This window comes from Vespa crabro, chromosome 21 (genome assembly GCF_910589235.1).
Source record: "Vespa crabro chromosome 21, iyVesCrab1.2, whole genome shotgun sequence".
NCBI lineage: Eukaryota > Metazoa > Arthropoda > Insecta > Hymenoptera > Vespidae > Vespa > Vespa crabro.
The window spans coordinates 4,060,193-4,077,692 of NC_060975.1; the positions used below are offsets into that span (position 1 = coordinate 4,060,193).

The 17,500-nt window shown below is 29.9% G+C and overlaps 1 protein-coding gene across 2 annotated transcripts in view; it reads right to left on the reverse strand.

Annotated features, from left to right (window-relative positions):
• LOC124431594 (semaphorin-1A-like) overlaps positions 1 to 17,500 on the reverse strand; it is a 288,575-nt gene that overhangs the window by 88,820 nt on the left and 182,255 nt on the right. For both annotated transcript variants that reach the window (XM_046979677.1, XM_046979676.1), the window contains exon 5: positions 10,847 to 11,017. In XM_046979677.1, coding sequence (XP_046835633.1) covers positions 10,847 to 11,017 — 171 coding nt within the window. The remainder of the gene's footprint in view (positions 1 to 10,846; positions 11,018 to 17,500) is intronic.

Here is a 17,500-nt window from a genome sequence, read left to right on the forward strand (position 1 = left end):
CTTTCTATCTCTCTCTCTCTCTCTCTCTCTCCCTCCTTTATCTCTCTCTCTCTCCCTCCTCTATCTCTCTCTCTCTCCTGGTTCCTCCTTATATATTTTCTTCTTTTTTCTTCCTTCTACCTTTTGGGATATCGCACGTCTCATTTTTAAAAAGGCCACAGCACGTGCACCCAACCCAGCTGACTATATATTTTCGCGGTGACACAAAAAATGGTAGACGAAAAAGAAAGAGAACGAGAGAGAGAGAGAGGGAGAGAGAGAGAGGAGAAGAAAGATCTCTATCATCCGCGAGAATGAAAAACCGGGAGATGGGGGTTATAATATATGTGTCTCTTTAACGAGTATTTTCCTTAATTTCCGTCTCTGCCTGCTTCGTTTTCCTTTTCTCTCTCTATTTCTCTCTCTGTCTCTCTCTCTCTCTCTCTCTCTCTCTCTCTCTCTCTCTCTCTCTTTCTCTGTGTGTGTGTGTGTGTATCTCTGTTTGTCTTTTTCTCTTTCTAGCTCTCTTTCTCTCGACACCATCTTTGAGATTATCGCCAAATTTAATACCAAGATGGCGGCCATAATGGTTCCAACTAGACAATTAGTGCTTAGCTCTACTTAATGAAATTCTCCAGTCGTAGACCGTATTCGAATTAGTGTATATATTATATATACTACATATATGTGTGTGCGTGTATGTGTGTATGTAAATATGGGCATGTGTAATTCTATACTCTATGTAATATATACATATATCTATGATTATTCGGCGTGGAAAGGAAGGTGATTTGAGATAAGGGGAACGACGTTACGGGCTCGAATGCAGATGGTGTTTGATATTTTGCTAGGCGGCGATTCGCAACGATGATTTCAAAATTTATGGACATATGTGGATACATATGTAACTACGTATATAACCCATTTATAATATGTGTAATATCCGTTCGGAGTTATAAAAGAATTCAACGTGTGTTCGGCATATGAATTATTATTTTTATTTTTATTTTTCTCTTTATGTAACTACAATGAGTATTGATTTATATGTGTGTATAAATGTGTATATATATATATATATTTTTTTTTTTTTTTTATTATTATTATTATTTTATATTTCATGCAATTAATTGTCAATTGCATATCTAAATTGATAATTTAAATTTTATTATTTACATATATACATATGTATTATATTTTAACTATTTACAATATATGTAATATCCGTTTGAAATTATGAATGAATATTATGTGTGTTAGACTTTAACATATTGATTTTTATACAATAAAAAAGCAATGTTATAAATAGTATAAAATATTATCATGTTAATATTGTTGTTGTATCTATGTTTATATGTTTGAATAAATATATATACATCTATATATATATGCATATATGTATATATATGTATATATATATATATATATATATATATATATATATATATATATCATTATGTTTTGATATAGTGAAATATAATATTTATATATAATTTGTCTTAAAATAAAGTACTTCATTAAAAAAAAAAATATAATAAATGTTATAAAAAATACTATTATATCTTCACAAAATTTTAGGCAAATAAATCGATAAATTTATATATATATATTAGAATTTATTTTTTTCTTTATATATATAAAAAAATTTTCATTATTTATTAATGAAATATATTAATAAAATATATTTTATTCCATAGATGTATATACTTATACTTACCTTATATACCCACACATATATATATATATATACCAACACATACCCATATATGCTTTATACTCATATATATTTTATTTTATATTATTTATTTTGTTAATATTTACAAATAATAAAAGATTCAAAAGATTCAAAAAAATCAAGATCAAAAAAATAAATTTGAAAAATATTTCCTATCGTTTTGTTACAGAATTAGCGTATCAAAATTGTATGATCCCGATGAAATCAATTTACTTTTAAAAATATCGTTGAAAAGAAAAAAATATATATCATATATATATATATATATATATATATATAATCAAAATATATATCAAAATAGTTCAGGAAAGGTTGAAAATTTTGAGAAGAAGAAAAAAGCCGCTCAGAGACGAAGTTCGGAAGATCTTTAGTGCACTTCGAAGAAGGAAGAAGAAGAAGAAGAAGACGAAGTAGTTGTAGTAATACTAGTGCTAGGAGAAAGGAAAGAGGAAGAAAAAGTGGACGAGAATACTCGGTAGAGCAGTAGAAGATGAAGCAAAGGTATGACCCGGCATTCGGAAGCCATATTGCCCGGCGTGACTCGAATGGAAGTCCGGCCTCGAATTTTCGAGCTGGACGTGAGAATTAGGCTTCCGGCGGAGGTTTGCGACGCGGTCGACGAGTTCGTTCAACATTCCACCCTTTTCTACCACTTTCTCTCTCTCTCTCTCTCTCTCTCTCTCTCTTTCTCTCTCTCTCTCTCTCTTTTCCTGTGTTAGATACATATTAGGTACAAGAAAGAAAGAAAGAGAGAGAGAGAGAGAGAGAAAGAGAGAGAGAGAGAGAGAGAGAGAGAGAGAGAGAGAGAGAGAGAGAATCGTAAACCTTCTGCTTTCCACAAAACCGGGAAAATATTTTACTTCTTCCGGCACTGTGCTTTCCTTTTCGATTTTTCTTTTCCTTTTTATCCTTTTATTTACGAGCCACATATTTCTGTGATAACTACGCATGAGTGATCAATCATTTAATTTCACGATTATTTTTCAATTATCCTGATTATTTCTTTCTCGTTTTCTTTTTTTTTTTTTTTTTTGTCAAAATGTTATATTAAAATAGTATTATTATTTTTTTCAAATTTTTTCTTTTTTTTTAATCTTTTTTTAATCCTTTTTTTAATCTTTTCGTTTTATAATGTTTATTATCTTTTGTTTTTTTAAAACAAATATATAATAATGCTCGAATTGTGACGATTATTTGTCTCTCTCTCTCTCTCTCTCTCGTTCTCTCTCGTTCTCTCTCCATCACTCTTTCTCTGTCCCTTTTTTCTTCATATTGTAATGACAATTTTTACAACGTTTATTATACTATTTTTAAAATTATTATATTATTTTAAATAAACTGACTATATATAAATTTTATTGATTATTTGTTTCTCTTTCATGTTCTTTTTTTTTTTATCTTTTTTATGAAGATGTAATTATACTTTTTATAACTTTATATTCATTTTCCTTTTTTTTTTTTTGAAGTATCTATATAATAATATTTTGTCTTTATTGGAAGTATCGATTTTCTTAATTATTGTTTTATTACATATTTATTATATATTTTTATAAAGTAGACTAATATTATTTTTAAACAATTTATAAATTATACCGACGATATTTTCCTTTTCCATTATTTTGTTTTCAAAGTATAATAATACTTTCTTATAACAATTGTTATATATATATATATATATATATATATATATTTTTTTTTTTTTAATGAACTACTGATGCCTGCATTGCGACATTATTTCTGTCTCTCTCTCTCTCTCTCTCTCTCTCTCTCTCTTTCTCTCTCTTTCTCTCTCTTTCTCTCTCTCTCTCACTCTTTCATTTTCTTCAAAATATAATATTATTTTTTTTTCAAATAAACTAATTATTCATAAATTGTACCAATGTGATATATTTCTTTTTCATTTCTTTCTCTTTTTTTTTTTTTTAAAGATGTAATAATATTTCTAATAACAATGATCATTTTTTATTTTCAATAAAATTAAAACATTTGATTTCAAATTATGTATAAAAAAGGGGAGAGAAAAGAGAGAGAGAGAGAGAGAGAGAGAGAGAGAGACAAAAAGAGAGAAAATGACAGTTTCTTTTACGCTGTACCATAAAACGATTCGAAAGGTAGGTAGCTAGGTACGTTTAGAAAAGAACGTCGATCCCTTTGTCGGTAAAATAGGACTCAATTTTATGGATCATATGCGTTACACAGAAAGTGTAGGGTGGAGAAAATGGGGGTGAGAGGAAGAGAAGTAAATACGTAACATACATAGAGAGAGAGAGAGGGAGAGAGAGAGAGAGAAAATGAGAGAGAGGGAAAGAGAGAGAAAGAGGGTAAGAGAGAGAGAGAGAGGGAGAACCATGCGGACATCAATGGCAGAAGGCTGCAAGGTCTGTCGTTGACACGGCACGTCCATATTTTCCGATATGATATTCGATTATCTCGATATTCCCGTCGACAAAAGTGTTTATTCTATTACCTACTACTACGTCCTACGATATTACGTTCGGAGATCGTCTATCGCAAAGCCTGGTTCCTTTAGAAGCTTCACCTATTTTTCTTCTTCGTCGACAGGCACACATATACAAACACGCACGCATAACTATATGATACATACATGCATATATCTACGAATAACCAATAGATGTTTCTCTCGTTATAACGAAAAGAGAGTTTGAAAATGAATTTTTTAAAAAATTTTTAAATTTTCTACGAAAAATATAATAAAATTATATTGAAAAATCTAATATATTTGGAAAATATGATTATTTGACGTTAAACCGACGATTATTTTCAAATGAAAATTATTGTTAGTATAATCGTTTTTTAAATTAAATATATCGTAAAAATAGAGATCGTCGAGGAGAAAGGGAGGAGAAGATCGAATATTTTTATATATGTTTTATCGATGGTGACCTAGAAAAAGGAATGAAATTCTTTTCTTTTTTCGTTTTTTGATGTCGATAGAAACATTATTTTGCCTCAACTGTTTCTACTCAAAAAGATATAGAGATAATATAGAATCAGAGAGAAAGAGAGAGAGATAGACAGAGAGAGAGAGAGAGAGAGAGAGAGAGAGAGAGAGAGAGAGAGAGAGAGAGAGAGAGAGAGAGAGGGAGAAAAAGATGAGATGAAATTTAGGACAGAACTCGAAGTAATAACACTGCTTATTCTTTCACGACAACTTGTTTCGCAGGACGGAAGTGCTTTTCATTTGTTATGCAAATATACAATGTTTCACGCTTGAAAATCGTGGAAAAACGATGATGGTCAAACATTTAAATGCACCACACTGGACGAATACGTGCGGAGAGATATGGCAGATCACGAAAATATTCAGACACCTTTCGGAATTGAATAACTTTTTTTTATTTATCTATATTTTTTTTCTTCCTTTTTTCTCTCATTTTTTTTTTTTTTTTTTTTTTTTTAGACCACGCACAGCGCTCTCTGAATTTTTGAGTAAATATAAAGATATTAGTATTTTATGTGGTGTGCGTGTGTAAAGAATTAAAAAAGGGGAAAAAAAAATAAAGGAATAGAAAAATACAATTAAAAAAAGAAAAAAAAAGAAAAGAAAGAACGAGAAAGAAGAAAAAAAAATTAATAAATTGCGTATGTTCACTTGATAAAAAAAGAAAAAAGAAAAAAATAAAACAAAAAACAAAAAATATCTGTGACAGAGAACTTCCAAAAAAAAAAAAAAATGCACAATTTTGTTACAGCTGTTGCAACCAAAAAGCAATTTTAAAAATTTTCACGTGTATACTTCATATAGCATATTAATTTCTTCCTGCCTATTCAAAAATGCAATACGTTCTCTTCGTTTATCGCCAGCCTAGAAAAATATATTCGATTTCGTAAGGGATTTAAATATTTTCGTACGTATCATCAAAATTATGCGATACATATAAAATCTCTTTCGATACAATGATATTAAAATGTCGTTAATAATCGTAATAATAATGATAATAATAATAATAATAATAATAATAATAATAATAATAATAATAATAATAATAATAATAATAAGTTTACAATGAAACACAAGGTAGAAATAAAAGTTATTTTCACAATGATGAATAATAACGTCCAAGTAGTTCGAAAACGTTCAATCTGTTGAAAAATTAATTTAATTTTTTCGAACGATTACATGAAACGTTAACCGCAAAATTTCAAAAACAGAAACCGAATCATAAATTTTAATATTTTTATTCAAATTCTAATGAATTTACATTGAAAATCAAAATCAATTATTAGTAATTTAATGAAAATAAATTCGAACAATATTTTCTTTTATTTTATTTTATATCTCTTTTTACTTCGTAATTTGAAAATTTCCTGACTGTAACAACCCATAAATTAAAAGTTGCAAACGACGAAATACTTGAAAGTTTTTGAGAAACATTATGTTTCTTTTATTGTTCGTTTTTTTTTTCTTTCTTTCTTTCTTTCTTTCTTTCTTTCTTTTCGAGTTACGAATTTTTTCTCGCGTCGTCGTCATCGTTGTCGAAAGAAAGAAAGAAAGAAAGGAAGGAAGAAAGGTAAGAAAGAAGAAAAACAAGGAAGAAAGAAAGATAGAAAAAAGAACCTGAGTTTTTATTTCGTCTTTCCAGCGATAAACGACAGTGCTCTGGTGTGCTCGTAATGAGAACGATGGTGATTAAAATGCGCGGCCATGCCGTTTCGTTGAAGTAAAGTTGCGATTTTACAGCGACTTTAATGCTTCGTACCGCGAACGTACCCTTTCCCATCCCTCCCTCCCTCCTCCCTCCCTATCTCTCTCCCTTACTCCTTTCTATCCTCCAACGCTACTATCATTACAACTACTACAACACCGTCTCGGTTTGTTCGCGCTAGATTTTGTTATAAATTTATACAGGGCACGTTTTTCAAAAGGGTTCGAAAACTTTCGTTTTTCTCCCTCGACGATTCAATTACCACAAAGCGCAGGAGCTTAAATAGAAAAATTATATCTCTGCTTTGACAGAAAATTTATGCTCTGTTTTTCTTTACTTTCGAATTCACCTAATCGATTATTTTTCGTTCGATTAGAAGGAACGATTTTTATTTCTCTCTTTTTTTCTCTTTCTTTTATCTTTTTTCTTTTCTTTTTCATATAAATTCATTTTTGCAACTCGTTCTCGAGCTCACGCAAATACGTTTTATTTTACGTTTACTATCGACGTTCGATTTATAAACGAACATTTTTTTTTCTGATAAAAATAAAAAATAAAAAATAAAAATGTAAAAGAAAAAGAAAGAAAGAAAAAAAAAAAAAATATTTACTCCACCTCACGGTTTACTTTTGATGTCAATTATCGACCGCGTTATTATCGAAACAGATTAATAAAAGGGATAAAATCGTCAGTTGCTTTCGATACGATAGAGAAAAAAAAAAAAGAAAATAAAGAAAAAAAAAGAAAAAAAAATCAAAATAAATAGAAAACCTTTGGAAAAGTCCATTAACTTTTCTGAAACTGAATAAGGATTAAGGGTGCAACCTTAATTCGACGAAAAAACAAAAAAAACAAAACGAAACAAAACAAAACAAAACAAGATAAAAAAATCGCAATGAAACTTTAAGGAAGGAATTATCGGTTTTAAATCGATTGAAATTGACACTCCGGACGTTCCTATCTTTTTATCTTTTTTCTTAGTTAAGATCGTAAGGGAGAACCCTTCGGAGGCAATACTTTCCTTCGTAGCATCCATTGGAGCCTTATTCTCTCTCTCTCTCTCTCTCTCTCTCTCTCTCTCTCTCTTTCTCTCTAGCAAGGTAAACTCGTTCATCGGATTATTCGACGAGTTTTTAACGACATTCGACACCGCGCCAGAAATGAAGTCGCCAAGTTTTCTGGTTAGGGCGCGAGAGAATTAGATTCCCGAAGGAATAAAGTCATAGTAGGGAGGTAGGTAATAGTAGTAGTAGTAGTAGTATTAGTAGTAGTAGTAGTAGTAGTAATAGTAGTAGTAGTAGTAGTAGTAGTAATAGTAGTAGTAGTAGTAGTAGTAGTAGTAGTAGTAGTAGTAGTAGTAGTAGTAATAGTAGTAGTAGTAGTAGTAGTAGTAATAGTAGTAGTAGTAGTAGTAGTAGTTGGACGTAGAGTTTCTTCTCGGCTAAACGAGAAGGAAGATAGAAAATTTGAGTTTTAGTTTTCTTCGCGTATCACGATCGTAGAATTAGCTTCGGTCTACAGGTTCGAAAGCCGGTAAATGTAATAGGTATCTACGGCTGATAGTCCGATGATACACGAAAGGGATATTGGAATGTCGAAAGAGGATATACACTACTTTTCTTTCCATCAAGGGAGTCTACGACGTTTTTCGATATCGCGAGAAAGAAGATATATATATATATATATATATATATATATATATATATATATATATATATATATATAGAGAGAGAGAGAGAGAGAAAGAGAGAGAAGACTAAAAGTGGAAGTCCTTTCGAGCGATTATTTCGAAGAAGTATTCTTAACGACATACGAGCCAACATTTCGACATACGATACTTTGTTTCTTAACGTAACGTAAGGAGATATATAGGTCTATCTATGTATGTATGTGTATATGCATATATATATGTACATGTATTTATGTAATATTTATGTTGTATGTATCTATGTAAACTAAGTGCGTATGCACGTATATATACATATTTAAGTGACTTTCTATAGAGGGTGACTCGTTAACTTTCTTACCAGCTAAAGTCTTTCTGAACTTAGCTCGTTAAAAGTAAACCATTAAATTTTTCAAAATTTCATCCCTTCCCCCATTTCCGTTGGAATTTTTATTCTTGTTTAATCATTCTTCAATGCATTCTTAAGAATAATTAACAACGTGAGAAATTAATTTCTTTTTTTATCGAATGTTCGATAGTTACGAGGAATGTAAAAATGAATAATTTTTTAATAATAACAGAGATCGTTTTTAACGAAAGATTTTCTTCGAACTAAATGGCGGAATAAAAATGTTGTATTCTTCCAATTAAAATTTTTTCAATTTTACGATTCCCTTTCTCGGTTTTATTTCTTCATTCGTTAATGAATGTACGATGGTTACGAATAAACGTGAAAATTAATTTCTTTTCGATAATGATAAGGATCGTTTCGGATAAAACGATTTCGTTCGAAATTAATGAAGAAAATATTCGAACGAGAAATTTTATATCCTTTCAATTAAAATTTTTACAAATTTTCAGATATCTTAGAACATGGAAATAAATTTCTTATCGATAATAATAAAGATCATTCGTTTGAAACAAATGAAAAAAAATATTTGAACGAGAAATATATAACTTTTCAATGTAATATTTTTTTTCCAATTTTTCGACTTACTATCTCGATTTAGTTTTTTCATTTTTTATCAAACGTTCTATAACAATTCCTTTCGGTATAGAAATAAAGTTACGATCGAACAAAAATATCTTCTATCTATTTCAGTTAAAAATTTTTTTCAAATCTCCAGTTTTTACTTTCTCGACTTTGTTCGTGCATTTTTAAAGAAATATATTAAATAATAATTTTGTTCGAAATAAAAATAAACGAATGTAGATTAATCGCGACGAAAATATTATACTTTATCAATTGAAATGATTCCTTGAAATAAAAGGGATCATCCTATATATAATCATGAATACTTTTGTTCGTATATTTTTAAAAAAAATATTCTATATAATAATTTTATTCGAAATACAAAAAATAAAAGAACAAATGTGGACAATGAAATAAAAATATATATAATCGTACATACCTTTGTTCATTCATTTTTAAACAAATATTCTATATAATAATATTCTTCGAAATACAAATAAACGAATGCAGATTAGATTATTTGCGACGAAAGTATTGTATCTTACCAATTGTAATGATTCCTTCAAACAAAAGGGTTCACCCAGTATATAACCGCATACATACACAGACACACGTGAACCGCACACGTACAGATATATACGTAAAAAGAATAAATTCTTTCTTTTAATTCACTGAACCATTTCCACGAAGAGAGACCGGAAAAGGGTATCGTATAGTTTTTAGAAGGGAAAGATCCGTAGGAGACCTCTATCTCGTCTCTTTCTTCAATTTACCTTGAACGAATGATAGTTACGGGAGCAACAATAACGAAGAGATAAAGAAAGAAAGGAGATGAATTGGAAGGATCGCCCCAGGAGTACGACATCGACTGTCCACCATCGGAAAGAAAAGCTGATTATCGATGTCCGTGACTGAAATGTGAAAAGGAATCGCGAGGAATAAAACGATTAACCATGGATAAAGTCAAAGCCTAGTGAGAGAAAGAGATAGATAGATAGATAGATAGATAGATAGATAGATAGATAGATGGGTAGATAGATAGGTAGATAGATAGATAGATATGTTGGTAAGTAGATAATTAGATAGATAGATAGATAGATAGAAAGGAGAAAGGAAGAAATAAAGAAAACGTAGATTCGTTTAACGTTGGATTTAATCGAAGGACATGGTTGCTCATCCGCGTTCTCCTTTCTCTATAAAAATCCACTGACGCGTGACCGTGCATCCATCTCTCTCTATTTCTTTCTTTCTTTCTTTCTTTCGCTTACCAGGAATGTGAAAGAGAGAGAGGGAGAGAGAGAGAAAGAGAGAGAGAAAGGTATATGCATGTATATATATATATATAAACGAGAAGATAAATCACGCGCTCGCGCCGCTTTTCTTCTCCTTCCGTCGTTCAACCCTTCCGAGTCATTCTCTCTCTCTCTCTCTCTCTCTCTCTCTCTCCCTCTCTTTCACTCTCCTTTCACTTCCAGGTCGTCGTTATTCCCGGCATGACGACGCTTTTCCATGACGTGCCATTATTAAGACGCCTTCAGGCCGGACGCCAGGGGTCGGGCTTGAGATATATATATATATATATATATATATATATATATATATATATATACATATACATATACAGAAATGAAAAGAGAGAGAGAGAGAGGTGGGAAGAGGAAGGGTGAAGGGAGATTGGCAAAAGAGGGTGACTTTTCACCCTCGTCTTTTCCACCTCTTCCTCCTTCTCTTTTCTCTTGTTCGTGGTCGCTGCCTTCCCGTGCCGTGGCAACATCGATCCTCGAAAGATGTTATCGATACGCGTTAATCTTACCCTCGCGTGGACTCACCTTGATCGTGAATTGCCTGCAGAGCGGCTTGTAAGCGTTCGTGCCGCAAACGAGGAACTTATTCGGGCCCTGCCTACCGAATACTCGCAAGTAATTCTGACACTCGTCGTCGCTCCTACCCTTCAGGTTACATAGCTCCCTGTGTGCCCCGCTGCTGGACCATTGGAACCTCTGGAACAAATAAATTAAATTTGCTTCGGGTTAGTTTTCTTTCCTTTTTCTTTTTCATTTTCTTTTTCTATCTCTTTTTTTTTTTCTTCAACTAATTTCATTCTTTAATTTTCATTTTTATTAATCTATGTTCATTTCATAATTCTTTAATGCAAGAAGATTTTTTATTTAAAAATATTTTATTATTTATTCGTTCCTTTTTCTTTTCTCTTTTTTTTTGTTATTTATTTATTTATTTATTTTTTTTTTTTTTATTAATTTCATTCTCTAATCTATATTCATTTCATGACTCGTTTATGCGGAAAGATTTTTTATTACAAAATTATTTATTCTTTTCTTTTTTTTTCACTCTTCGGCGTGTAAAAAAAAAAGAATATATCGTGTTAAATTTATATTATAACCTGTACCAGTTCATTGTATTTTACTCGAAATTTTTTATTTTCATTTCTATAAAAAAGATTATATAATGTTAAACTAATATAATATATAAGTATAATAATATAAGTACTTGTGTATAGAGAAAGAGTATATATATATATATATATATATATGTATATGTATATGTATATGTGTGTGTATATATATATATATATGCACACACATATTTTATTATACATGTATTTAACGTTGTTAAAGTTTATTTCTTTTTTCCTGTAAATATTGGAGCATATGGACGAGTAGCCATTTACCAGCACACCTGGATAAAAACTCTCATTCTCTCTTTATAAATGTACGAGTTTTGTTCTATCAGTTAAATTAAATGATTAAAAAACTAATCGCATTAGATTATTTAAGAGCAATTTGATCGTATTTAAACCTATTAAAGCTTAAAGTAAATTATTTTACGGTTCCTATTCGGTTCATCTTGGTTATTGGTTACTATTAAAAAGTTTCTTTTATGAGATCCATTCAATACGCTTCTTAAGTATGAATTAAATCTGTTTTTATATACTCATAATAAACTTTAAACTAAAATCTAGAATGTTTAAGAATAATTAATTAACAATTAATTTTTCTTTCTTAGCAAAAAACTGAACGAAATGACATATAAAATATAAATACATACATACATACATATATATATAATATATATATATATATATATATATATATATATATATATATATCAGAGCATGTAATTTAAAAGTTACAGATGACGTCACAGATGATTAATGTAAAACAAAAACCACAATTTTTATTATCGATATAGTTTCGCATCGTTTTACATTTTCTTTCTATTTTCCAATAATTTCTGTAGAACTAATTAATTTGACACGTGTGTAAAATAAGCACGTATATATATATATATATATATATATATATATATATGTGTGTGTGTGTAAAAATATTCATTAAACAATAATGATAGAAGAAATAGAGTATCATCTGAACGAAACAGTGACCTATTTCGTTTCGAACGAAAGTTTTAGCGCATAGTTTTCATTTTGTTTCTTTTTTTTGTTTGTTTTTCTTCTTATTTTATCTTTCACTCTCTCTCTCTCTCTCTCTCTCCCTCTTTCTTTCTTTTTACCATTTTTCCATACACGTCATTCTTTTCTGTTATCTATCCTAGAGAGATATCTACGAGCGATCGTTATTCGTTCTCCATCGAAGCTTTACAACGGGGGCTATCATTTTTCCGGAATACAATACCGGATAACGATAGCAAGAGCATCTTCGACGGAAACGCGTGTTTTCCTCTACAAACAGAAGAAAGAGAAAGAGAGATGACTAGGTACGCCATTAGCCTGAGTACATTTCGATCGTACGAAGAAGAGAAAGAGAAAGAGAGACAGAGAGAAAAAAACATAGAGAAAAAAAAGAGAAAAAGAAAGAGACAGATAGAGGAAAAGAGAAAAAGATAGAGGAAAAGAGAAAGAGTGAGAGAGAGAGAGAGAGAGTGAAAAGCCGTATTTTCTCCTACATAAAAGCTACGGCTTACGTTCGCGAGCTCGTATTTTTCCCGACGACAGACATGCCGACGTTCTTAGTTTTATTAATATCGGGCCGACACGACGTAAAACTAATTTAATTGTCTAAAAGCTGGTTACAGTTACTCACTTACTTTTCAACGTCGTCTATCACTAATCAATTTACATATCGTTTGATGTATTCATACATATATATTTGATACGATCACAAAATTAAATTTTGTAAATGATCTTGTTTTTTTGTGTTTTTGTTTTCCATAGATATTTAAATACATATCTACCTTCGAAATGATTCTAATTATCAAGTAAATTGAATATTTGAATTTTTGTGTAAAGGATATGACACAAGATTGATTGATACAATGACTGATATTAAAATTATTTTCGATATTACTTTACGCCTACAATGTTTTTTATTTATTTATTTATTTAATTATATCTTTTATTTTTTGTAGCCTAATTTTTTGTAATATAATTTGGTTCATATCTACGATAGAAAAAAAATTATACTACGATAAGAAAATTATAATATTATTACTATAAGAAATAATTATATTAATATTTTGGTAGTGTAAAAATTTTGGTTACTATTTCATTTTTTATTTTCTCCAATGTCATATAGTTTGTTTGACGTTACGTGCTTATATTTTTTTATGTTTTAAATTTCGTTTTATTTTATTTTATTTTCATGTTTTATTTTTTTTTTTTCCTTTTTTTTGTTTTTGTCAGAAAGTTAATTGTTCATATTCGAAGCTTTTAAAGTTTGTTGACTATAAGTTGTACTATAGCTTTAACGTTACATGATCTCTTTTTAAAAACGGAAATAAAAATAATATTTTGGTAGAATTTTTACTATGCGAAATGAAAAAAATATAGAAAAATTGTTATTTCGGAGATGAAATATCGATTATATTTTTAACGATAAAGTGAAATAAAATTTACTGGAAACACATGTATAAATTTCTTATTTAAAAATTAAATGGTATTATTAAGAGATAATTCCATTGAATATATAATTTTTTGTTAATCATATATCGTTACAAAAAAATTTTATTTACCATAAAATTCATGTGCCGCATGTACATTGTATATATATATATGTGCGTATATATATATGTGTGTGTATGTGTGTGTATTTATATATAAAAAAAGAAAACCTCTTGTACTTCTATGCAACCGTATTTTAAGTTATTTCCGTTGCATATGCAGTATTTTATGAATTTTTTAATTTTTTAAATGTCCACCATTTTGGAAATGAAAATCAAATTAAATCGAAATTATCCATGCATCTTTCTAATATGTAAATTGATTTTTGGTATATATTCCAACTTCGTCGAACAATTTAGTTTGTAATACGAATATTGTATATATATATATATATATATATATATATATATATATATATATATATATATATATACAATATTCATATACAATACATATATATTCATATACAATATATATATATATATATATATACATTACATATATGTACACAAACGCGTATACATATATGCGTTTATGCAACATGCATATAAATCTGTATGCATAGGATCTGTATCCATTATCTATAGATTCTGATAAGGAATTTCAAGATAGACAAAAAAAATTGCAAACAAATTATCCCTGGAACTATTTTAAATATTTCTACGAAGTTCGAATTCTTTTCTTTAAGTTTGAATCTTTTTAATAAAGTCTTTTAATTTTTCCAAAATATCGCCATTTTAAAATCAAATTTCGGATCGAACTGAAATTACTTGAGAATCTTTTTTTTTTACGAGTAACTTCATTTTTTCTAGTTAACTTCAATTTTTAGTTAATCCATCCAGACGGTAGAGCAAACATACACATATATATATATATATACACACACACATATTCGAGCGTAAATTTTGATACAAAATGTAAAAAATTCATAAACGCGTTACTATATATCTCAAATAATTCCGAAGATAATGGTTTATCATTTGTTTGCTTATTTGTTTTAACACATTTTATCAATTTTTTAGAAAGACTTTATAACGTTACTTATATCAAGATAATTATATTACATTAACAAATAAAGGTATAATTTATCCTTGAAAAAAAAAAGAAAAATAAAAAAAAAACATCTAGAATTTTAGATATGAAGTAAGAATTAATTTTTTCTTGAAATAAGATAGATAAAATTTAACACGAATAGAGATATGTATACAAGTGCGTAACTTTAATTTGAACAGATTTGTAGAGGACTCAACTGAGAATAATTAATGACTAAGAATAAATTGAAAAAAAAAAAACTAAAAAAAAAAAAAAAATAAAAAAAAACAAAAGAAGAAAACAGAAGAAATAAAAAATAATCATTTATGACTGCAATATAACAACATTTCTAAGAAGTAATTAAGAACGTCCGATAGTATCAAGTTTGACGGCGGATTTAATATTTTTGAATCGAAAAAAAAAAAGAAAGAAGAGTGCTTAAAATTGATAGCTCGATTATTTTGAAAAATATATAATTTCAAGAAAGTTCGAGATAAATTTTTTTATGTCTATAACATGTAGGAATGATAAAGCAATATGTGAAGAATCGATATCAGTATTTAACATTATGATATTTTAATCGTTCTAAAAATTTTTTCTCTTTTTCCTTTTTTTTTTTTTTTTTTTTTTTTTTTTTTTTTTTTTAACAGTACTTTTTGATAATAAAATTTCCAAGGGCGACAAAATGACAAAATTTCGGCGTAATTTAGAAAGATATGAAAAATGTTACCACCATAATTTGAACTATTTTAGTGTAACCCAGAATGCACCACGAGAAGCTGAAGTTCTAATCAATATTTTACGCTTGTGTGTGTGTGTGTCTGTGTGTATGTGTCTACGCGCGTGTGCATGTGCGTGTACGTCAAGATTGCGCGTCTTGAACATGCCCTATTAATGATCGAAACAAAGCTTTTTATACATTATCCAGTCAACAAAATTTATCTCCTCTAAAATAAACGAGATATCGACTTTTATCGCCCTCCGACATTAACTTGTCTCCGTCTAAGGATACTAAATAATTCACCTTGACGTCACGGAAACCGTACTCTACGGATCAGAAGAGGAAAAAAAAAAAGGGGAAAAAAAAAAAGAAAAAGAAAAAGAAAAAAAAAGAAAAGGAAGATATGAACAAAACAAAAAAAAAGGATGAAATAAAAAAAGAAAACGTCTCTATTCAATTCCTTCGATCCTCGTGATTTCGTCGTATTCTCAATAAAGACAAATCGTAATTGAATTTATCGTCATGTGGCAAATACGACGATATCACGATATCGAGTATGACTCATAAAGGAAAAGTATATCGATCTCAACCGAAGGTGAAAAAAAAGGGAGCGGGGATATAAATACATATACGTAGTAAAACGAAAGTGAGTACCTGAATTATCTTAATTCCAGGTCGTCCAAATCTCTCTCTTTCTCTTTTTCTCACTCTCTCTCTCTATATATATATCTATCTCTCTATTTATCTCTCTTGTACTCTATCTTCGTCGGAGCACCGAGACGGAAAAATTCTGTCTGGTTTGCCAGAGAAAAAGAAAGAAGAGCAGAATTCTGTGTTACCTTGTATCGTAAAACGAGCTTCGCCGCCCTCCAGAGGCTACGTTGAAAGGTGGACCAGAGGGAACGAACAAATGCGCGCGCGTGAGAGAGAGAAAGAGAGAGTGTGTGAGAAAAAGAAAGAGAAAGAGAGAGAGAGAGAGAGAGAGAGAGAGAGAGAGAGAGATATAAACCGAGAGACAAGGAGGACGTTAAACGACAAGAAGAAAAGGAGAATGGGAGTTACGACAGAAGCTGCAGCTGTGCGCGGCCAAGCAACCAAGTAAGCAAGCAAGCAAGTAAGCAAGCAAGTAAGCAAGTAAGCAAGCAGCAAGTAGAAATCCTTGAACGAGCTCTTTGCTTCAACTTCTCTCCGCTACTTCTTCTCCTTCTCCTTCTCCTTTCTCATCATCATCATCCTTCCAAGCCCAAGCTCCTTCCGCCCACCTGCCTCTCCCTTCCCAAGATTACTACCACCACCATCATCAGCGGGAGCAACAGCACCACCAACACCATTACACTTTGGTCTTATATTCTTTGCCTGTTTTGTTGTACTTCGTCGGACATTATATGTGCGTATACTGGTAAGCTACACGTAGTTACTTTGTAACACCTTTTTAACACTATCCATAAGTTATTTTCTTGACTTTTATTTCTTTCTCTCTTTTTCTCTCTCGCGCTCTTTCTCTCTCTCTCTCTCTCTCTCTCTCTCTCTCTCTCTCTCTCTCTCTCTCATCAACTATACATTTCTGACGATTTCATATCGGTTATTTGATGTATCGAAATAATGGATAAAAAAGAGGACAATGGAGTATCTTTTGTTTTATTCGTGACGACTATAAATAAGGGAATAAATTGCTTCAAGATAAATATATATACCCCTCTCTATCTTTCTCTCTCTCTCTCTCTATCTCTCTCTTTTGTGTTTGTGTGTGTGTGTGTGTGTGTACGAGGAAAAATAGAAAAATGAATAAGATGATACCTTGTCGTTAAATTA